The 19,624-nt window shown below is 41.4% G+C and overlaps 1 protein-coding gene across 4 annotated transcripts in view; it reads left to right on the forward strand.

Annotated features, from left to right (window-relative positions):
• Positions 1-19,280, forward strand: part of gramd1a (GRAM domain containing 1A) — a 35,781-nt gene extending 16,501 nt beyond the window's left edge. For all 4 annotated transcript variants that reach the window (XM_084357290.1, XM_084357292.1, XM_084357291.1 and 1 more), the window contains 13 exons: positions 157-237; positions 1,226-1,344; positions 2,243-2,552; positions 4,062-4,215; positions 5,364-5,510; positions 7,472-7,593; positions 8,132-8,274; positions 10,423-10,526; positions 12,045-12,275; positions 13,606-13,690; positions 14,819-14,926; positions 16,183-16,303; positions 17,695-19,280. In XM_084357290.1, the coding sequence (XP_084213416.1) occupies positions 157-237; positions 1,226-1,344; positions 2,243-2,552; positions 4,062-4,215; positions 5,364-5,510; positions 7,472-7,593; positions 8,132-8,274; positions 10,423-10,526; positions 12,045-12,275; positions 13,606-13,690; positions 14,819-14,926; positions 16,183-16,303; positions 17,695-17,796 (1,827 nt within the window). In that variant the 3' untranslated portion in view covers positions 17,797-19,280. The remainder of the gene's footprint in view (positions 1-156; positions 238-1,225; positions 1,345-2,242; positions 2,553-4,061; positions 4,216-5,363; positions 5,511-7,471; positions 7,594-8,131; positions 8,275-10,422; positions 10,527-12,044; positions 12,276-13,605; positions 13,691-14,818; positions 14,927-16,182; positions 16,304-17,694) is intronic.
• The last annotated feature ends 344 nt before the right edge of the window (positions 19,281-19,624 follow it).

Consider the following 19,624-nt stretch of genomic DNA (forward strand, 5'->3'; position numbering starts at 1 on the left):
CGGTGTGAAATGAGCTGACTTAACTTTATCTCAGCTGACTATGACATAGCAAACATCCCAACAGAGGGAAACCATCTGTCAAATCCTCTGTCACATTTTCTTCTTTCTGCTATCTTCCTTCCTTCCTTTGTGTCCCACTGATTTTCACCCTCTCAGCACTTCTTCACATCATTCGGAGCAAGGGATCGCAGCTTCATGATGATTTTCCGTTTGTGGCAGAACGCACTGTTGGACAAGGTAAAACCTCTTCGCCGACCCTCCTGGCGCGACACAGCTAGTAGTTAACGTCTTAGAATAGGACACAACGTCAAGTAGCAGGAGATGGCCACAAACACAGGCTTCGGAGAACAATTTAAATCACTGTTATTTGCTGAGTTTGAATACAGACTTTTATTTGGGCAGAATCACAGCAGCTTAGTATTGACGCAGATGGCAGCAGACGACGAGATGAAACATGTGCAGTTGAAACTTTACAGACTCGATATCAGTGTCGGATACAGTTGACTTACTGTTTCACCTGCAAAAGGCTGTCAAACAAAAAAACAGGTCGCTGCCAAAAACAATTATCTAATGCTATATTGTGATTATAATCAGAGCTGTTATCTTCAGACTTTTTATGTGCTGATATGATAGATTCAATATGTAAATCATTGTGGAGGACCGCAGAATTGAGCAAAGCCTATTGTGAAGCACAATTTCAAAGTCAAGGTCAAGGATAAATCTTGTGTGATGTGTGGCCCTTATGAATGTATCCACTGTGTAAGGCAGGTACTCTGTAAATAGATGTGAGGGCAAATACACCAAAAAGTGAAAAAAAATGTGCACTTCGAGCACGGGCTGCAGATAATGAAGTGGCTGTGTCCTGACCCCTTGGATGTCCCCATTTTCACTCCATCATAACATGTTGACTGCTTAAGTGCGACCTCATTATGTGTTGTTCATTGCATTTACAAAGTAATTGGCATTTAAGAGGCATTGAGAATCAATCAGAACTGTCACACTGTATTGCATAATAAACAGAGGGGTCTCAGACGAGTGAATACACCTCTCTGTATCATGTAGTCAGGGTCGGCGACATTGTACCAATTGTGTCTTCTAATACTCCTAAACTATGTAGAGCTGTAATAAATTATGGCATCTAATACATGAATGTTCATGTTAGGCATTTTAATTTGCTGCTAATTAACTATTAAACAAGGGTTTTGTGTTTGTTTGTTTTTTGCAGTCTCTGTCCCCCAAAGAGCTCTGGCACATCGTACACCAGTGTTACGGAACTGAACTGGGTCTCACTAGTGAAGACGACGACTATGTCTCCCCCACCGCCGAACACATGAACGGCCTACTGTGAGTGCTCATGTGTAAAAACATGCCGATGTACATGTATAAATGTCTTATATTGTTGATTTATGGGTGCAGGCATTTTGATTAAAGTTGATCGGTTAGAGCAGAAGTATTAGTTACTTAACTGACTAATGTACTGGTCCTATAAAGGTGAAAGAGACAAAGAGGCCAAAACTGCAATTGTGGATGTGTTGAAACAGAAAAAGCAGAAGAAAAAACAATCCTCATCAGATTCTCGGGTTGCATGATTGTGCAAAGATTAACTGACATATATGTAACTTCAGGAGTTAGTTTGGTCTTTCTTCAACCAAACCAACAAAAGATTAATCACTAACTAATTCTAAAACTTTAAAAACTTCTGTCTTTTTAGATGCAAAAAATTAAAACATTTGCTGGTTTCAGCCTCTTAAATGTAATAATTTACATTGGTGATTTTCTTTATTTATGATATTAAATGAAGAGCTTTGGGTTTTGGACTGTCGGTTGGACAAAAGAAGCAATTTGAAGACACCAGTTTGGGCTCTAGGAAAATGCAATTTCTCACAACTTTTAAAAAATACTTTGAATCAATTAATTGTGAATCCACAGATTAATCGAATGAAATGATGAAAGTAATCGTTAGTTGCAGACCTAATCCTCAGTTATTCTGAGACGGCGCTTGTTTGTGTGTACGATTTTTGCAGACCCTATGTAAGTCATTTATTGAAGTTTAATGAAGGAGTGTTTTTATTGTCAGCTAGCATAACAACTGCAATAAATGCCTGGTTGGTTAAAGAATTCCTACCCCTGTCCCTGAGTTCTCTAACAGACACTTGGCTCTTTATCTGTGTCTTTCTCTTGCAGTGTGACTTTCTCCACATGTGTCTCTGTCTCACTCTCACTTCCTCTCCCTCTCTCACAGGCCAGGAGACGAGTCAGTGTCGGTCACAGATCTACTAGACCTGAGCTCAGTGTCGGTTCCCTCCACGGGCAGCTCTCCCCCTCCCTTGGTTCCCTGCAGTCAGGCCAGCCCTCCCTCAGCTACCAACCTTGCGGGCTCCTCTCCCCCGTCCTCCGCCTCCTGTCTGCCCATAGAGGTGCCTTCCTCATCTGGCCGCAGACTCAGCTCCGACCCCCTCGAACCCAGCCCGCCCAGCTCCCACGGCTCGCTGCCATCGACCACTCCCACCAACGCCTCTGCCTCAGCCCCGGCCTCTGCTGCTGCTTCCTTTGTGAGTGTTATTCTCGACATCCATACATACTTAGCTGTAAGACGTTGCAATAACCAGTCCATAGTGGAGTGTTATGCTTAGTCTAATCACATTGGAGGTCATGTTTATGCAAGAAAGTTGAGCAACAGTAATGAAAGGCCATCGCAGCTATGGACTGCTTGTACAGAATGCTTCAGCTCAGTGGCAACTCCAACTTTAATAATCAGTTTCACCAAAAGGAGAAGAAGAGACAGCTCTTTCTGTTTCAGGACATCAGCCTGATATTTGCAGGCAGCTGGTTAGCTAGTGTTAACTACACGGCAGGGATGGATAAAATAAGTTCCACACATGAATTCACCTCTCGTAACCAGAGATAAAAGCTTGTCAACAAACTTAAACTTATACCTCAGATCAGTGTGCAGAGTCCTTTTCAGTCTGTCTCTCTCATTGCTGTGAATGTTAGATTGATGACTTGCCAGCTAGGCCCCTGGAGACATTCAAGATAATTTTTTTTTTTGCTGGTTTTGCCTTTATTGGATAGTAGACAGGAAATGGGGGGAGAGAGAGAGAGGAATGGTACGACATGCAACAAATGTCATCAGCTGGAATTGAACTGGAGGCAGTTGTGACCATGCAGCCATGTGGTGCTCTGTAACAAAAGATTTTAACGATTTGACATGCAAAAAGAGACCTAATCCTCGAAAGAATGATTGTTTAATGTAGTCATTATTTCACTGATAGATCTGGTGGATTCAGTGTTTGTGTATTGTTAGCGTGTTAGCAAGTATATAATGATGTCAGTCCAGCTGTGATTCATGTTGTATTTGATAAGCAAATCTGATTTGTACACTAACGTATCCAGTACATGGTGGCATTAGTAGTGCTTAAGAGCTTCATTTTAACACTCAAATTGATGAACGACTTTAATCTGTCTGCTGAGCATTTCACCCTCATGACCCTTATTGAAGATTTCAGACTTATTAAAGCCTTTACACAGATCTGGCCTGTCGATTCCTGTGATTGTGTTTTTATTAACTGGATTCAAATTACTGTACTGTACAAAACAGATCGACAAAAAGAAGCTACCTTGCTGTAGTTTTTTTTTTTTAATCTACAGCAAGGCATCTTCTTCTTTTATAGCATCTTTTAGTGCAGTGAATTTGATCAACATTTACAAACACAAAGAAAATCAATTAAAACAGAAGGAGATGAAATGAAATCTAAGAAATGGAGGTGGAATGCTGTGTAGTTGTTCTGATTGCTTCTGTGTCCGTCTGACGGCTTGATCTTGATACAGACAGATCAAGCCTGAGCCAAGCTAAAGTGAATGAATGAAGTGCTGTGTTGACTGTGTGTCGATCTCAGATTAATTGCACGGTTACAGTGGTATGTCTGCTCAAGCTGCGTCAACATGAGGTCAGCTCAGCTGAGGCCTCTTTCCTCTCAAGTCATATGACAGTGGGGTGATATGCCTACAAACCTCTTGCTAACTGTTCTGTGGTGTGCGCTTTTTCCCCCTCACTGCATCAGAATATGGAAGAGGGTGGAGACAGCCTCTCCGAGTCAGCCAATCACATGCTGCCCCCACCAACCACCAGTCTGGGAAACCTCTCCTCATTGGATATCACCAATGATGAGGAGCTGCCCACAGACCCCAGCAACTCCTCTGACACACAAGAAGAGAGTGAGTGTTGTTTGGGTGAACAGACCACCACACGAACACAGTACAGATGAGAGAGTATAAATTATATTTAGATTTTATCAGATCAGAATATACACTGCTCAAACTTAGTTAGGGATATTTTAGTGTTTCACTTGATTATTTATTCTGTGTCCAACACATTTCATTGGACTTATCGCATATCCAAGCACATGCATATACTATGTTACCATATTCCAATATTCCTCACTAATTTTGAGTAGTGTAATATAATAATACATATATTTCAATGGTTGCTTTTTTTAATAAGAATAGTGAATATTAAAGATGTACTTTGTAAATCAAGTAAACCAAAAATCAGTTATTGATTTGCAGTCAAGGTACCATCACGTCACCAAGGCTTTTAAATGTCTACCTTTAGGACTGAGAGTTCAGTGTCAGATTCAGTGTTAATTTCGTCTTAAAGCCTATTGAGATAAACTCTAGGGTGAATCTTTTTATGCTCGGATACTATTTTTAAACTCTTTTATCTGTTTGTGGTGCCTTCTGTGAGCTAACTTTGTCTTCATGAAGGTGCTAAAATATATGAGTAAGTTCTATTATCTTCCCCTCTTGCTGATCTCTCTGAAGTTTCTCTTTGCTTCATTTCTTACACCTTTTTCCTTCTGCGTCAACAATAATTGCAGGGAGGTTTTTAGGGATGTGGTTTTAGCACCATCGCATGAGCAACCTTCAAGTGCATCCAAGCTAAAATTATGACATGAATGCCTGGAGGTTTAATATTAAGTGCAAAGAGCATATACGTTTTTAATGTGTAAACCAGAAATAGCTCAGCAGGCCTTCACCCTTTCAGAAATAAATAAAATAAAGACATATAGCAGCAGTCTGTGTTTCCCCTGAATTCATTTGGCAGTAAAATCAACATCACAGCTCGAGTAAATGTGATTATTTAAATGTCAAATCTACTGCGGAAACAAACCTGTGTAAGCTTCTTAATAATTGCCTACACTGACAAAAGTTTAGCATTACATGCGGATGCATTATTGTGGAACCTGCACAGGATTTATGACTCTGGATAGGGATAAATGTTTAACCACAACTACAAATATTGAGTCAACTAAAATGACCAAAACCAGAAATAAGATCTTTCCTGTTTTCCATCTGATCTTCAGGCGAAGTGGAGTCGTTCTGCGCCAACCTGAGTGGGCGGCTGCACATCAACACTGTTGTCCGCATGAGTGTAGACAAGCTGCACGACCTGCTCTTCTCTGCTGACACACACTTCATCCAGCACCTCTTCTCCCAGCGACACTTTACTGGTAGGTAAAACACACACATTTGTAAAGGCTGGTACACAGTGGGGATGTGAAAATAAAGATTTTCTCTGAGGTTACACAACTTAATTTAAATGATGACACATTAAGGTACATCATGGTTTTGTTGGGTCACTGAACCCACTGGAGTTCCTTCTCATGCTGTGAATCTAAATGTATTGATGTAATGATCTTCCATTGCCCAGAATGCTTTTCAGCAACCACCACAGAACTTGCATTAACTTGTTGCAAAACATTAAGGGCAACAGAGCAAGTTTTTCCAGTCGAGACAGTGACAGTTACGGCCCAGTGTTGTTGTTGCTCTGCTGCATACTGGACTATTGAGGCTGTCAGTGGAAAAATCACTTTCCCTTTTAGTTCTTTGTCACTTGAGCTTGAGCCTGAGCCTACTGTTTTGCTGCCATTAAGCTCCATTAAAGGGGCACTGCATAAGAAAAACACAACTACAAACATATAATACCTATAATAATGATAGGAGCAGGAAAAGGCTGATAGTTGACTAAGTGGGCGATTTTTCCAGTGCATACAAATGGTTCTTAAATGAACAATGATCAGTGATGGCCGTTGCACTTAAGGCTCGCCAAAAACAACCATGCTTGCTAGCAAAGTAGAGACAGCATGCTTTTGACAGAGCAGCACTTATGGTAAATGGACCTGCATTTCTTTGGCACTTTTCCAGTCTACTGACAGCTCAAAGTGCTTTACTACACTTGTCACATTCACCTGTTCACACACACATTCATACACTGGTGGCAGATGGCTCAAGGATACTTTGACATTTAGCCAGGCGAGCCCGAAAATCGAACCTGCAACCTTCTGATTACTGGACGTCCCACCCACCCTATCTCCTGAGCCACAGCCACCCCAGCCGTTATATTCAGTCTAATGCAGGGGTCTCAAACTCATATTAACTTGGGGCCACTGCTGGTGTTGTCACCTCGTACTTCAGCGTTCAAGTGCTACAAGTACTACAGCAGTTTGTTTACATTTTTATATGATTCGTTTTTTTTAACAGTGCAAATCTTTTCCCCTCTTAGTTGCTCTTCTAACAACGTAGATATACGTAAATAAACTTTATTTATTTATTTCTAATTTAATTTAATTTATTTAAACCTTGCACTAGGCTTGCTGCGGTAGTCTGTGTTCCTGGTGTTACAAGTCTTGAATGGAGCCCCTGGCGTGACTGGTTGGGGCTGCGCAGCCATTGGACGCTTTCAGAGCCCAGTTTAACTGATAACGACAGTTTGTAAAACTTCCTATCAGCACGACCTCTAATTTTTTGTGACGTTTTTCCCTTTGGAAGTAGTTTTCTTACTCTTATGAAGCAGCTGTGCTACTCTTCAGCTAATGTAGTGACGTACCCCCCAACCCCCCCCAAGACATGCTGTAGCCCACTGTATTGTGCCACTAATGAGGGTGCTACACTAGCTGTTCACGCTGTGTTAACCACCCTCCATCATTCCTTCTTCCTTTCTTTGCCGCTCAGTTTTTTTCATGCCCTGTTCTTTGTCGCTCTACAGCTATTTCTATATTTTATAGAATGAATGATACTTTAGACATAAATGCAGTGAGATTGCTTTGTTTTTTTATTTTTCTGCAGTAGTTTAAATGGGGACAGAGGTGAAACCGTGGAGTTTCATTTGGCCAGTGGCTACCCCAGTTGGAGGCCCGGCCCGCTTGGGAACATTGTGTAGCTCTAATTGGGGCATTTCTTTCTTTCTTTCTTTTTTTATGAAGGAGCGTGGATTGACCCTCTCCTTTTCTCTCTCTCTCTCTCTCTCTCCCTTCCACCAGGCTGAATCTTGTGGTCTCGTTCCTTCTCATTGACAAATTCTTCTCCTGTCCCTTTTTGCTTTCTCATTTTCACAAAATCTCTGGAGACTTTTTGCCTCTTGTTCCCTCTTGACTTGCTCATGTTCTCTGTCTCTTTTCTCTCCCTCTCTCAGACCTGTCGGTGGGTGAATGGCAGCAGGACAGCAGCAGTGGGAATACCAGCCGTGTGCTTAGCTACACCATCGCCCTCAACAACCCCCTCGGCCCCAAGACCGCCCCTGTGGTGGAGACGCAGGTCAGTCCTTGACAAACTGTATTATTTTTTTGTTTCGTTTGTCACGTGTAGTTGTGTCTTTTTGGGTATCTTTTCATTTTTGCATTGTAATGGTTCCAGTTTTGGGCTCAGTTAAGGTTCCAGTGTGGGTGTCAGTGCTAAAAGTGATAATCTGTTGTTGTAAAATAATCTTACACATCATAAAAACAAATGTAGAATTCAGAAATAACATATCTTAAACTTGAAAATACGTTTTCATCTGCTCAGCAAATCACAGCGAGTCACTTTCTACTACTTACAACCTCCGTGTTTATTTATTGTGCGTTTTTGACAGCTCAACAGTGTGAATTGGTATTTGATGTAATATTGATTACCTTTTTACCCAAAACACTAAATGATGTGCACTGAATACACAACAGAAAACATCAGAAGCATACAGAGATTAAAGACTGAGTAATGCTACAAAAGAAATTGTTTGTGTAACATTTTGTACGACCATGTCGACCAAAATTATGTGAAGCCATGACTAAGTCAGCTCCACTTTTCTTCCTGCTTCCAGACGTTGCACAAGAGCAGTGCCCGGGGCGAGTGCTTTGTGGTGGACTCGGAGGTCATCACCTCAGGCATCCCCTACCAGGACTACTTCTACACTGTCCACAGATACTGCCTCACCTCTATCAACAAGCACAAGAGCCGGCTCAGGTAGGCTTAGTATTGTCTTATTGGGGTTTTCTTTAACTTGGAGCTCATCCATGGGGCTTCTACACTCGTGTTTTTGGCTGCGTTTCACATATTTGCACCCAATATGGACCATCTCTGGAGTGAGGCCAAAGCACGGTGATGTCTCGTGACCAAGGTGAACCTCACGCTAACGCAGGAGACCAAAGAGAAAGATATTTTTAATTTTTACTAATGGTAAAAACTCAACATTTCCCTTAACCCAGAATTAGTGGAGCCTTGTTAGCACCAATTCTTCAGTAATACAGCTGCTCTTTGACCGCTAGTCACAGCTATGGATTGTCTCACTGCTTTTAAACCTCATCACCTGAAGGCAAGTGCATGATTAGTAAAAGACATGCCTTCAAATGGATAGCTGTGTTGTAATGGAGATGCAAGTCCCTGCCACATCAGCTGATGTGCCGTGTCAACAGAGTAGAGCCAAGCCATCACATGTCTAAGGAAATACCACACCATTGACTGTGAAAACCACAGTCAAAACAAAGAGCTGAATATGGCAATCATATTCAGGATGATGGCTGATGACAGTCTTGCTCGTGCCCAGGACAAGATGATCTCAAAAGCAGATTATTTTTAGGGCTTGACAGCTCTTTTGTGCCCTCCCGTGACCCAGGGCCCACGGCAACTGGCCTGGTTTTGCCACCCTTGTTAGCGGCCTTGTAAATGTGGGTTACTAACTAGGTTTCATGATGAGAAATGTTGATCCTTTAATCAAAGTTACGAAGTTATCATTTGATAATTTGTTAGTTTATTACAGTCCCATGTACATTTAGTTGAAAGACCAAGAGACATGACTTTAACTGAGGATTTTTTTACACTGAGCACTGAAGGGAGCGAACACTGACCCATCTTATATACCTGAGCAGCTGCTTGGCGCAAATGTTGGGTTTCCCACTCACCAGTCTCCTGCAGGTGAAAGCATGATGCAGAATTAAATAGAAATCCAAAAAATGGAGAGAGAGAGCACCGCCACGTTTCATCACTTCATTACATTTGTTCCATAGGATCCTTGTGTACACATATGCTGTCAGTTTGCAGAAAAATAGATGATGCAAACTGTAGCTGGGTGATTACGTTTCGCAGCCTAGGGACCAGAAACTCTCGCTGGTATATGAAATGATCCCAACAGAGCTTCTCTCCCTTGTTTCAGTTGGTGTCCATTCTGCTTTCCTAAAACTGAAAAAAGTCGCTCCTGACATTTAGCAGCTGCTGGGTGATGCTGTGTTTTTTTTGTCCAGGGTCCTTTTTGCTTAACCTTTCTTCTCACTTCTGCAGACGTCAGTGGGTCAAACATGTTATATTTGACTTGATGACACAGCATATTTATAGTAAGAGTACATTGGGGTTTAAACATCACTGGCAAACACAAGTCTTGTTGTTAGCCTCTCAGGATCAAAGACCAAGAAACCTTCATTACCATTGACCCCTTTTCTGCCAAGGTAGTTCAGGTGCTGATTCGGAGCCAGCGCCTACTCAGGAACAAGTTGTTTGTGCTTTGACAGCCAAAGAACTGGATCCCGGCCAGGAAAATTGGTTCTAGAGCAGCACCAACACTTTGCTAAACTACAACTAAAACCACTTATGGACAGGGTTAGGGTTAGACAAAGACAAAGCTCTCTCCCTCCTATTGTTAGTCATGTACAACCTCTGTTTTTCTCACAAAAGCATCTTTGAGTAGATGATTATTAGTTAGATTACAGATATACAAAAAAAACCCACCAGAAGTGGTATATTATGGCAAAGTTATAAAAAGTGCCAGCAGAGGTCCATCATTTCATACTGAACAATGTACTGCTGATTGCTTTCTTTGGAACATGGAAACATGACGTCGGAGCCAGTTTTTCTTTAGTGCTCTTGTTAGAACTTGGCATTGTTTGACAGACTGTTTGACTGAAATTTGTAGGAAACGCAAGAACGTGGGTCACCCACCTTCGCAAGCTCCTGCTTGTTTTCAGGCACTGGTTAGATTAGTGGGAAATGTGTGATATCAATAACTGAGAACAGCACTAATGTTGTAAAATAAAGCAGGTGGAGCAGTGCTTCCTAAGAAATATGAAAGGTGGTTTTCTTTGGAAAAAAAAAGAATAGTTTGTTTGCTTTTTCTTTGCCCAGAGTTTCCTCAGACATCTGCTACAGGAAGCAGCCTTGGAGTCTGGTGAAAGCGTTGATTGAAAAGAACACCTGGAGCGGCATTGAGGAGTACTACAGACACATGGGTGAGTCACATGCTCCTCCTCTCACAGTGTGTCTGAGCTGACTATTCAGGCTCATTTCCCTTTTGTAAATAACTGAACAATAGTGAAAGTGGAAAAAAGTGAACTAGTGATGTACCGTTTTATATACTACGGTATGAAAATGTACTATTATCATACCATGTACGTTTGCTTATCTAAGGTATTGAATCCTGCCATATTAGTGGTATTTGAATAGAAAATGTGAAAATCTCATACTGTTGCAGCCCTGATGTGTTTTAGCCTGAATATGTTTGCAAACATCATGTATCCCTATTAAAATGCTTGTGAAAGTCACACACACACTTTCTCTATTCATCATAAATGGATGATGTGTTAATGCTCATGCAATCTGTTGTTATGAATTTTGATTTGACTAGAAATACCAGATAATATGGCCTTTATCAAAAGATGGAGGGTTTGAGATCAAGAAACGTTGTTTATATGACACTATCTGGGTTTCGGTATCAAAACCATATTTATAGACGGTATATATCAATTCAACATATCAATTTTTGTTAACTTGGTTTGTATTTACATTTCACCACCACTCAACAATGTGTTGTAATTACTCCAGAATGTAATGCAGAATGATAATGTGCAGATTTCTGTGCTCATGTTAAATCTGAGTTTAAGACATGTACCCACTAGCAGGATTTTGAAATCACAACTAGATTGGAAGCCAATCATGATCCCTTAAGCAGTTCACTTGAGTGTGATGTGGAAACGTGAAGCCTCTAGTGCACAAACACTGAACTTTTCAGTGAAGCAGTAGACATCTTGTGTTCAGCAGTTAAACTTTCCAATGAGTTTGTTGTTTTAACACAGTCACACAAGAACTTGGCCCACATAAAACCTGCAAATACTGAAAGACACCCTTCACACATGTATTGAAGCATACATAAAATTGCGTGTCTGACATGGTTTTTACAGAAAAGAAGTATAATTACCACGTATTAAAAGTTCCAAAATGTATGAATATTCAAATGTTTTTTGACAAATTTAACTGCTGGACACAAGATGTCTCCGACTTCTCTGTGAAGTCTCGGTGTTTGGGTACTGGTGGCTTCAAGTTTCCACATCACACTTGTGTTTGAAAAGTCTGGGAGCCAACCCTGGTCCAATATTCAGCAATGAGCTCAGGGAAAATGTGCACTTTCAGCAGAGGAATATGGAAACAGGCTTCCAGTGTCAAACCCTAACACCATTCTGTACAGTGAAGCTCAAACATTACAATGTAGGAACAAGAAGAAAAACGCATTTTTCAGTGGAGGGGAACTTAAAAATTAGCACCAGAATTTTATACTTGACGAGTTTTAATGCTGAAAAAGTATGGACACACCTTTTGTTGGTGCTTCTTTCCTCAACATGTTCTCTGATTGGCTATTCAGCCATGTAAAGGACACGTTGCTACAGATCTATTTGTCTCTCCACCTCACTTTCCTGGGTTATGCATATTTCAATCCCTCCTTTTTTTTTATTATTTACTTTTCCACCATGCAGAGAGCGAAGTGTGCAAGCTGGAGACCCTACTGCAGTCTGAGGTTTCCGTGGTAACCACAGGTGAAGCAGTGGGCGCCGATGCTGCCAAGACACCACCGGCCCTGCGCCGCCGCAAACGCACCTGCTCTCGACGGCAGGGCGAGAAGGAGAGAGAGAGGGAGGGAGGAGGCATGGGCCCCGGAGACCGAGGGGACAGAGGAGTCGGAGAGGACAGGGACCGGAGAGAAGCCAGTGAGTCTGACAGGATACAGATGTTGAAATGCTTCGGGTTTGGATTGCAGACCTTCCTACCAATACTGAAGGTCACGGACAAAAGCAAAAGACTGAATCCATCTTCTGTGCGATACTACCCTCTAGTGGTTCTGTCTGAAGTTGCATCAGTGAAATGAAACATCTGTGTTGGATTGTTAAACATAGAGGATGTCAAGAAACATAGTCAGGAATAATTTGGGACTTAGAAAGAAAGGATCTAATTTATTTAGGACCTGGAAATTACTTGAGGTGTTGGTATAATATTTTTAAGACCTGTTAAGAACAAAGATTCACAACAAGATGAGTTGAAACTCGCAAGAACCTACAACGTGCCATTCTTCAACGTACTGAAAGCCTGCCAGTTTACACCAATGTGATTAGACGAGGCATTTTATTAGAGCCGGATAGAATTTGTAGAGTCCTACATATGAATGAGTATAGTGGTAGTGAGTTACTTGCTGCAGTTGCATGTCTGGTATTGATGAAACAGCAGAAACAAAATGTGGTGAGCACAGTCAGTGTGGGTTGAGTGAGTGAGTGAGCATGAGTTGCAGAGAGCAGGGCTGCAATCAGAGAGTGACTCACGATACGTTGCCCAAGATAACAATACAGCCATTCCATGATAATTTGCAAGTCAATCATCTAATAATACACCATGATATGTGTCTACAAAATACCCCATTGTGGTGTCTGTTTTTCAGTGGTGACTCTGATAAATCAGATTGTCAGGGGAGTCAGTTTTGAGCGCCTGCGTTTTTAAAGAAAATATCAATTTTTGGCACCAGTGTATTGATCATAGTATCTCAAGAAAAAAGCAATACCATATATTGCCGTATTGATATTTCGTCCCACCCCTAGCAGAGAGTGATTGGAGCAGAAGAAAACCTCAGCAGTGAAGCTGTCAGATTAGCAGTAATTTGGATTGTGTCATACAGACACGGCAGCTCCTCAAACTAACTGACGAGGTGATCCTGTCTTTCTTCCGTCTAAAACTCAATTTTGACCAGCTGGTGGTTTGACTTGACCGGCTGACCTCGCTACAGAGCACTGATTCAGGTTAAAACAGATGATGTGCCTTACGTTGTAAAACCAGCTGCTAACGGCTTTACAAGCTGAGTCACAGGTGACCTCATCAGCCGGCTTGAGTCGGGCTCAGACGGCCCAGTTGGCAGCGCTGCAACTGTTCTAAAATGGTTTCATCCTGTCATGAATCTTTGGTCTGAACTCTGAACTCTTGTCTAGTCATCCCTGTTAGACATAAACACTGAAAACACAGCGGGAATCCTGATCACTTTTCTCTTTTTATTAGGCGCTCAGTATATAAAGCTGGGGGAGCGTTCACGTGGTGGAGGACACAACAGCATATCCACCATCCTCCTCATTGTCAGCTTCATGTAAGTTCATGTGTGTGTACTGTATGTTTGTGGCATTGAGTCCTTGAATAACAGCAGACTTTCTGAATCCTCGCTCTGAGCTTCTCCTCTGGCTATTTTTAACTCCAGCATGTTTTATATTTTACTGCGCACTGATCACATGAGTCTTGTGTCTTATTCACTAGTCATCTCACACACAATGAGTTACTCAGAAGGTCTTTAAATACAGATTATGTTATGTAAAAGAGGGATTTTCTGAGTGTACAGACATAGAGTAGAGATCCGTACAGTCCACACATGAAAACATGTGTTGTCCTTGCATGTGCTCCTCCTCCTTAGTAGTACAGAACATTCATTCCCATATTGTGTAATAAAGAGGAATTTTAGGAGTTCCTACCTGATCAAATCCTTGGTTTGATTGTATATTTTTAATTATACTGGCTTTCTGCTGTTGGTGCTATCCACGTCTGAATGCAACCTCATTCAAACACGTTGGATATCAATCTTCTGCATACTAACAGCCTCACTATGCCTTTCTCGCTATTTCTCTCCCTCTCCCCTTTCTTTCTGCAATACTTCTTGTGAATAGGATCTGTATCAGGTTCGTATGAGAGGCTCTGATTTTATATCACACTGGCTGCATAAATAAGAACTTTGTAAATGATACAGGAAAAATCCACCCTTTGATACTCCAAACTCAAAAGGACTTGACAGATGATGATGTTTGCTTCATATTCAGTGTTGAAGCTCCTTTAAATCCCTTTCAGACTTGTAGTTTGGTTAATTTGGTCTGATACAAGAAAGAAATACTGCAGATTGTTGTCCTTTTAGTTCTGGTTTTCTTCATGTCAACACTGAGAAACAAATTCTGCCAGCTGAAAGTCATGCAGCACTTTACTGTGTCTTGTGTTTTTATTGATCTCTAAATCCCTGCTCTTCAGGCGGTTTCATTGCTTAGGAACATATGAAGTATGACACTGACAGTTGTCTTTTGGTGGATTTTTCCTAAAACAAACTTACATTGTGTTGTGAGTAAGTGCTGAGTTGTGTAGCCAACACTAAAGTGTCTGCTCATTCTGTGCCATCAGTTTTGGCATTTTGCTGTTGACTATTTCTACTAATGCTCTCCTCTCTCTCTGTCCCCGTCAGTCTGGTGGTGCTGGTGGCTCTCAACATGCTGCTGTTCTACAAGCTGTACGCTCTGGAAAGAGCGGCCCATACACTGGAGACATGGCACTCCTATTCTGTTGCTGACAGGTAAACACTCTGCACTGTTTTCCATACAAATATGTGCTCTCTATTATGGTGTTAATTGGCGTTTGGTCTCAGGTTATTCTTCTGGGATCTGAGGTCTGAAATATCCCTCAGAGTTTTAAGTTATTGCATAGCAACAAATCTTCCCGTGCCTTTTTGGTAGAGTAAATACATAGGAAGCTAAGATAATCAATATTTTATTTGTATCAACATCACTTGTGTGTGGAAGGTGTCATTTCTAATGATGAACCCACAAAGAATTATCAGCCTTTCAGCTCTTTATTTCGGTTCACTCTCACTGTTCTCATGGAGGAAACTCATGGTTTTCTCATGGACTCATCAGTGTCCGTTTTGGCTGAGGCAGGCAGCAACAAAACGTAGTGTTTGCTACCTGCTCAGCACCAAACAGAACCAGAGTTTGGGTTGAGGAAACACAAATCCGAATAAATTGTATTGTTGTGTGTGCTGGATTTGTAAATTGTTTGCTCACAAGTTCACCATATGAACTTCAGCAGTGAAATGCTATATAAGATGTATCACACTGAAAACATAAAAGTTGGGATGATGCGTAAAACATTTTTTTAACTTTCTGACCGATGTTTAATCAAATACAGTACATGGACAAATGTTTTCATGTTTAAACTGATGCACTTTATTGTTTTTGTAAATCTTTACGTACATTATCTCATCTAAGGCATTGAATTCTAGCGCATTAGGGTTATTAAAAATACATATATTTCAAGTTGATATGAAGACTCATGTCTATCAGGACAAAATATTTGCGAAATTATAATAAAGTGCCAAAAAAAACCCTTTTGTTTTCCTTCCTTTAAAGAGACATTATGTAGTTTTGGAAAATAAATTCAAACCCAGAATATTAACAATTATAAAACCAATGAGGTAATAATACAAACTTAGAAATTTAACAGTTTGAAGCTAGAAAGGTGGCAGGGTCCGCCACACATAAACAAAGTAAAACAGTATGAAATTGTGTTGTCCTTTTAAGGTCAGTTTGTTTTTATTTAGTCATGAAAACAGTTTTTCAGGAGTTTATCATTAAGTTTGTTTGTTTGTTAACCCTCCAAGTGATACCTGAGTGTACAGCTTAGTTCTTGATGCCCCCTAGTGGCCACAAATCAGTTATTGCAGGTTTAAAACATTTTAATGACTCTGCACCTGCCTCATTCTCTCCCCATACCTCCTCGCTCCTTTTTCCTTTGTCACCCCTTTTAACGCCTCCTCTTTTCTCCTCTTCTCAGCCCTTTGCCCCAGACAGCTGGAGAGTGGGCTCAGGTCTTGCAGCTTCAGCGGCAGTTTCATCAGGCTCAGCTCAGCAAGTGGCAGCAGATCCTGCAGTCCTCTGTCACGCTTCTCGACCAGGTATGCATGTGTGCGTTTCTTTTGCTGTTAATCTGTGAAGTTGCAAGCAAACTCCCCACAGTGTCTAATTTGCAAAAAAAAAAAATACATGCATTTGCAAGACCGTCATCAGGCAAATAGATTGTGATCATGAGAAGCCATCTTAAACAGGTGGTGGCATCGAATTTAATTCCCTACATGAGATGAAAAGCAGTGGGGACAAAGAAAGCAACAATAGAGAAATATTTGTATTAAAATACAGCATTTTAGTGTAAACTGTATTTATCCCTGTACTGCTCACAGTATTTAGCTTCTCTTGCTTGTTGTATGATATATGATATGTACTGTCGTATAGGAGATTAATGTTTGTAATTTATGTTTTTATATTTCTTGTGATTGGAAGTACAGTTACATTACTGAAATATTAGTTACAAGTAAAGCTACTGGTATTCAAATAATACTTCAGTAAAAGTACAAAGGGTTCTTCCCAAACACTACTCAGAGTATTACTTACTTTTCAATCGTTGATGTTTAATGCATTATCGATAGCAGGCGTTCAATCGAAGGTTTCTGTCTCTTCAAATCTTCAGTCTAGATTTCTCCAAACTGCTCTGTTCTGCTCAGTGGTCGTGGTCACCTCTCCAAACCTGCACCTGCTGCTCAGTTTTGTGTTTTTCATCCCTATGTCAGGGTTTTTCGTGGACAGAAAGCCTTATTGGCTACAAAAATGCAGATGAAAGATGCATACTTAAGTACGAGTAACATTACAGACCTGGAGAAAGCGTGGGAGAAAAAAGCTCCTCATTGAGACAAACTGTAGATTTGTAAAAAATTCTTCTCATTGTAGAATTCATTTTAAATTTGTGTTTTCATATGTGTTGTTTTTCCTTTTTGATTTTTTTTTTTTCCCCTGCAAGAAATTGGTGATAGTATTTTTATATTTTTGCTGATATTTGTAAAACCGGAAGATGACAAACGTTCTGACAATTATGTTGTCTTGTGTGGGACGGGGACAGAAAGGTACAAGTGCCCAAAAAATGATTAATTACAGTATTTTAAAGTATTTTGATTGGATGTAATTAGTTACTCACACCCCTGCAAACTATCTGCCTGATGAGAATCTCGTCACAAATACATATATTTTTGCAAGTTAGACTGTGAGAAGTTTGCTTGCAACTTGCGGTCTACTCGTCCCACTCATTCACACCTGGTTCATGAACAAGATGTGCGAAGTATTTTCTGTTCACTCTGTGAAGCAAAATGCTTGTAGTTCTGCAGTCAGCATGAAATCTCATCTTAACTGCTTGTGCTCATAATGTCCTGGGTCATCACAACATTATGTAATCCATTAAATCTGACCTCTCTTTCTCTCACCCCCGCCTCCTATCACCTTCCCAATGTTTATCTCCCAGATGAAGCAGTCTTTAGAAAAGCTCCACCGGGGCATCGTGGTCCCAGAGGTGCAGCAGGATCCCCCAGACGATACGCTCACAGAGTCCCTGACTGAAGCCTGAGTGCTGCCTCTTCTGGTCAACACTGCCCCCCTGACTGCCTCCCATCTCTGAACAAACCCTGGTGGAGAAGAAGGGGCTGCTCAACTTGGATCAGGACACAACCAGGAGTGGGACATCCGGGGGGGCGGAGTCCTCACCTGACTGACTTGAAATGGCGACGCTCGCCTTCAGCCTGAACCAGTGACAACTATAGCGAACTCATTCAGACTGGATGCTATCAGGACCACAGCAATAATTTATCTGTATGTACTGTATGGGAACAGGCCACTGGTGGGCCGATTCAGACCATCCATTCCTCACGAAACATTTCAAAAACGGCCAACCGCATTTCAGAATAGTTGTATTTGAGACCTGCTTCATTTTCAGACTATCACAGACTTCAGTTCCTCTTCTGACATGCAGCATTTCATAGGTGCAACAGGAAGGAATAAGTGATTTCTGGTGAGTCCTGGGAATCCTGGGCCTGCTGATTTAAAAAACAAAACAAAAACAAAAAAAAACAAAACGTGGGGGACGCCCCCTGCTGTGTGGATGTGACGAACAAACACCCGGGAGGAGAAGGGAGTGTGCCGACAGGAGCAGGACGCCTCTCTCGCTCGTTCCCTCAGGGATTTTTTGTTCTCATGTCCGAGTTGAGCCCCTTCGAAGGCTCTCAGTCCTCTGCGAAAGGGGACAAGGAACATTTCGACACCAGACACTTTAGTTTTCACCCTTATTGTTCAGATGTGAGTTATACATCTGAAGATAAACCCCAAACACCCTCCCACTCCTCCCAGTCTCTTCTGGGTTTTATCGTTTTTCAAAATCAGTGTGTTGGGTCGTTTGTCAGGACTTTAAGCTGCGTCTGACTGCTTCTCGGACTGTTACAGTATTTATTATTACCGGTGACTCTTTGATCTGAAGTCCTGTCCTGCTCTTAAGAAGTCATTTGGTGGGTATTTTGTGCTCTGACTTGCTGTTGCGGACCAAGAGGAGCTACACGAGAAGGATTACTGTCACAGCAATAATGACAATAGTGATTCTAGTACTTTTTGAATGTTTCAAACAAAGTAGTATATAATAATAATGATGATGATGATGACCTGTGTGTGAATGTGTGTAGAGGCAGTGAAAAAACCCAAACAAAGAAGATGTTTGACTTGACAGATGTGTGCGTGCGTGTTCAGGAGGAGTCCTCAACGTTTTCAGATGTAACATTTTCATATTAGCGTTTCTTGAGTTTGTTTTTTGGAGATTTCTTTATCACGTTTGGTTGCTTACTCTTTGTATCGCAGAGCCAGACCTCAATAGTTCAGGATTTACGGTAGTCTTGATCAGGTAGAAGCCGAAATAACAGAACATTGTTGTCCAACTGGGCCGGGCATTTCAAAACAAAAGGACCAACCAGGATTTTGTAGGCCCAGGTGAAGAAAAAGGGAATCTGTTTTGCAGTATTGATCTTTTTTTGTGTGTGTTTGTATGTAAGATAAATTTGACTCACTTGTTTTTCTTTTTATTCAGTTCTTTTTTCATTTTCTATCGACTTTATTTGTTGTCTGTTTTCAGCCAGTCTTCTCCGTCCGCCCGACTCTGGCCTCTGATTATGTGAACACAACTCACCCATCTGTACCGTTTTCATTCCCCTCTTCACTCAACCCCACTCTTCCTCTCTTTCCTCTACGTGCTCTCCCTCCTCACCCGCTCTCTCTCTCTCTGTTTCACTGAAAACGTCGGCTACAGAAGCATGTGGGCCATGCTGTGCGTGGCCAGCCGCGGATGACAAAAGGGTGTAATATTTATTAAGGGGGAGGGAGGGAGGGAGGGAGGGTCTGGGGTAGACTGAGGTAGA

The sequence above is a fragment of the Pagrus pagrus genome (assembly GCF_965226575.1).
Source record: "Pagrus pagrus genome assembly, chromosome: 7".
NCBI classification, from domain to species: domain Eukaryota; kingdom Metazoa; phylum Chordata; class Actinopteri; order Spariformes; family Sparidae; genus Pagrus; species Pagrus pagrus.